This window comes from Morone saxatilis, unplaced genomic scaffold, assembly GCF_004916995.1.
Source record: "Morone saxatilis isolate NCDOM2014 unplaced genomic scaffold, NCSU_SB_2.0 Contig23, whole genome shotgun sequence".
NCBI lineage: Eukaryota > Metazoa > Chordata > Actinopteri > Moronidae > Morone > Morone saxatilis.
The window spans coordinates 12,924,243-12,928,592 of NW_023339796.1; the positions used below are offsets into that span (position 1 = coordinate 12,924,243).

At 38.1% G+C, this 4,350-nt stretch overlaps 1 protein-coding gene across 1 annotated transcript in view; it reads right to left on the reverse strand.

Moving 5' to 3' along the window:
* Positions 1 to 1,835: 1,835 nt before the first annotated feature.
* Positions 1,836 to 4,350, reverse strand: part of LOC118334502 (glutamate-rich protein 6-like) — a 2,695-nt gene continuing 180 nt past the window's right edge. Inside the window, exons 2-7 of the mRNA XM_035670424.1 lie at positions 4,163 to 4,224; positions 3,825 to 4,003; positions 3,268 to 3,350; positions 2,929 to 3,087; positions 2,457 to 2,682; positions 1,836 to 2,105 (exon numbers count right to left, since the gene is read on the reverse strand). Of these exons, the coding sequence (XP_035526317.1) occupies positions 1,836 to 2,105; positions 2,457 to 2,682; positions 2,929 to 3,087; positions 3,268 to 3,350; positions 3,825 to 4,003; positions 4,163 to 4,224 (979 nt within the window). The remainder of the gene's footprint in view (positions 2,106 to 2,456; positions 2,683 to 2,928; positions 3,088 to 3,267; positions 3,351 to 3,824; positions 4,004 to 4,162; positions 4,225 to 4,350) is intronic.

Here is a 4,350-nt window from a genome sequence, read left to right on the forward strand (position 1 = left end):
TTTTTTTGTTTTTTTGTTTGTTTTTTTTTAAAACGAATGGTCTTTTGCTGATCTTATAGTCTGTCTTTTTTCCCCTTACATGTGAGACATACTGTATTCGACAGTGAAATGTCCATGCTGTCTGTTTGATTTGCCCTCCCTCTCTTCCTGTCTAGGTTTGAGGTGGGTTTCTCACTGGGCTGTGAAGTGATGTTTATGAAGGTCTGCGCTGAAGGCAGGAAGACTGCTAGCACAGCCTGGATGCCCCCATCACTCTTCACCATGCCCCTTAGAGACATCCCGCCCCCGACGCCAGAGTGGGATCCATGGCAACAGTGCCGGCCATTCTGTCACTCTTGTACTATTCATACTACTGCAAATTTCATCCAGGTGACATCAGTGGTCCATAAGGAGAAATTTAACATTGATTACTTATAGTCTTTAACTTGTTGCATACAATTGATCTATGTGAGTAAATAAATCGTGTCATTTGTACCACTGAGCCATATGTAGAATTTTAAGTTTATTGTTCTAAAAGTAGTTTAGCCATGTAGAAAATGCAACACTTAAAATTGGTTATCACTGTTGTGAAAATAACATTTGGGAATTGTGTCTTGGTATGATTTCTGAATAATTTTTATATTTACATAACTTGGAAAAAGCTAAACGATTAATAAAACCTATTGTAACTAACTGTGATGCTGTGGTGTGATGTTTACTGATTGATGTGGTGGTTATAAATTATATTCTAAGTGAACTAAATGAGAGGAAAGACAGTTTACCTTTAGAAGATTTAGAAGATAGAGAAGATAATGTGACTGTCGTAAAGCTTTGGACAGTTTAGTTAAAGTAAACTAAAAAGGAAAAGAAGGAAATCTGAATGGCTTGGAGATATCGCTCTAGGTTTTTTTGGTCTTTGTAAAGCAGACAACCTCATGAGTGGTCATCTTTGAGCCATCTGTTCAACCTAATGTTATTAGGAAGACTTGAGGATCTACACTGATTTGATTAGAAGACACAAAACAGATTAAAAGGGTACAATGTAAGACATAAGTGACGTTACAGTGGTGCAGACACCCTTATTCCTAACAATAAGATCACATCCCTAGTAGGAAGTAAAGAAAATTTGGGGGATAACGTCTATATTTGATACATTTATTGACAATATAATGGAGTACACAAAAGAAGGATGACCTTTTTAGATTTCCTGTGGGTTTTAACAAACAGATTCACTAGAGAAAGGTATACTTTTCACAACTTTTCTGCTTTTACTTGTAGTTTTTGTTCTTTTTTGTGTCAAAAGCCATCCATGAGTGGATCCTATGATTGAGGTTTGAGCATTGTGACGTAACTGCTATCATATCTCCTGAAATCCTATTAAGAGTCTTTAAAGGTCCAGTATTTAGGATTTAGTGGCATCTAGCAGATGTCAACTCCCTAGCTTCACCCTCCCCTTCCAGACGCAAAGGAGAAGCTATGGTGGCCATAAAATACACAAAAGACAACCGGAAAACGCCCCAATCCAGATATAGATAACAAAGGCTCGTTCTATGATAACAAAAACATAACGATTCCTATATTCAGATGATTCTACACTAATGAAAACATGCCTATGAATATTACAGTTGTATGCTAAAATTTGGCCACCCCTTTTGCATGTGCCACAAGGATGTTTAAATAAAACTAAACAATGCATAAATGTTTGCTGCAAATATTGTGTTTTATGTTCCACATCGTCGAGAGGCTGTTGTGTTTAATGAAAAAAACATCAAGGTGTTTGACCTGCTCTGTGGAGTACATCCTAACTTATATGCCTTTGTGCCATAACCGAGTTGCTGTCATAGTGTACTTTATTACTAGCACAGACAATCCTGAAGGCACCTAGAGATAAAGGCTCTTTCACTCTCACTCATCGTTAAATCAGCACTGACTTCCAGAATCCTCTGGGCAACAACATGGAGGCGGGAGGCTTGTGTGGTCTTCGGTAGGTGAGGATGGGAGGGCGTTGTCAGATATCGGTGAAGGTGCTGAATGGCCAGGTGGATCCTAATCCTAGCTGCCAACACAAACAACTCCTCCTTCAATACTGATGGTCCTGAAGCAGCCTCGTCTGTTTTACATTCCGCCTTGGGGGGAAAAGGCATAACTTAATAATAACCTTAACCTTACTTAATAATAATAAACCTTATTTTATTTTGTTTTGACTTTGATTCTGGTCAAGATGCCGTAATTTGAGAACATAACAAATGAGTCTAAGAGGAGTATAAGCAAAATACAGCTTAAATGAAGCATTTGAACAAGCAGCAGACACATTACAATATACTGTTTAATTGACATTTTAATACTGTAAAGCCTTTAAGCTACTGTAAGGGGAACAGAACTTTAAGAGGTTTTTAAGGCATATTGTCAGAACTGGAAATGCCAGCAACTGCAACATATACATGTAGTTCGATAAAAAATAGAAAACTATGCTTCACCTGAGCGCAGCATGTACCCACACTGAACTTTGCCTGTTGGCCTCTTGCCAGGAAGGACACAAACACTTTCTCCCTCCCTAGGACTCGAACCCCAATGGTTTTGTTGAGGGACAAGAAAATGGGGTGCAGTGGAGTGGGAGTAAGGCTCAGACTGCCCCAGCTCCACCGACGAACCCTGGCACCCTCCTCATCCAAACACTGACCACCTGATCTGTTTAAGGTCAGCCTGCAACATAAACACACGTATACATAATTTTCTCTGCAATCCACGCATTAAATCATCATTTTATCCTAAAACCATACATTAGATACACCCATTAGTACAGAAACAGGATATTAATTAGCCTAATTTATATGTGCATATAAATATCTGTGTATATAATATTAAATAATGAGATTAGCTATACTTTATTGTTACCAATGTAATGCTATTAAACATTTGATAGAATATAAACATTGCTTTGTATGCTACCATATGTTTCCATTGCTGTGATAACACGTCGCCCTGCCATCAGACTGGAATATGGCTCTAACTGGTTGACGGGGGGCATCACTGTCATCATACACGATGCACACCCTTCCATTTTCTTCAGTGACCACGACAACGAGAGCCAAGAGGCCTGACGGATAACTGTTACCATGACGATAAGGATGGGAACACCCACTGTAGAGTACATGTTGTATTGAACATATAATCTCTCTTTATTGCAATTGTAGTACCATCTCTCTTGTTCAAAGCCCACTGAAAATCCAATCCAGCTAATTTAATCACATAATAACAATCTACACACATTAAATTGTGAGTGGATACAAGACCTGAGCAGAACCATCAGGGAACACAGTAAGAAATTTCATGTGATTGGAGTAATACTTCTGTAGAGAGTCTGCCCCATCCTGTGAACAAATAAGAAAAAAGAGGTTTAATGCAAGTCGTTTTCTCATCATTAAGAGTAGTACTGAGCCTGTTTGCGTCATGTGTCATGTATTTTGGGCAGGTGTGTGTAAAATGACAAAAATAACAACGGAGTGACAAAATTGATTTCCCCTTGAGGGGATTAAAAACATAGTTCTTCCTCCTTCTTTCTTCTTCTTCCTCCTCCTCCTCCTTCTTCTTCTTTTCTTCTTCCTCTTATAAGCTGATCAGACACAGTGTGACCACATGGGGGTAGTGTATATATGTATGTGGAAAGATTAACATAGAGCAATATATAGATTTATATGGCTACTAGTCAAATAAATAATTGTTATTTGTATGATCTCATATAACAACAATTACTCAATAACTTATGTTCTTAGTTTTGACTTTAATAAAACAAACAGTTTTTTGCTACACCGGTCATGAAAGAAAACAGTGAAGTTTGTGGGCACCTGATGATGACATATGCCAAACTGAAGTGGCTTGTGGTCACAAAAAGGGACCAACACGTGCTCCTCTTTCTCTTTTGTTTTCAAGTGCTTCTCAGTTGCACTACTAGGATAAATGGTCCAGCATCCTTTTCCTGGAGCACAAGAGAGCCGGAACCTGAGCACCTTTGATGTCGTGGCAACTAAAAATAGCACAGAACAAACTGTATTAGTCTCACAAAGCTATTTAAAGTTTTTCACAAATAATCTGAACACCAAGGCGCATGACAAACACACACAGTATGCCAACTCGTATGTTTGTTTATCATGACTGGATGAACATATTTAAAGCAGTTACTCACAGGTTTCAGCTACAGGTAGTTGAATTGAGTAATCCTCGTAGATTCTCAGTTCTGATTGTTCTCTAATAAAGCATACAGATTAAATTGTTCTTGATTTGAATGCTGTAAAGTTATGTTGATTAAGATTACCATTTTACTGATCTTTGTGTTTGTGTGTTGGATTTAACATGTATGATGTGAATCTCTAC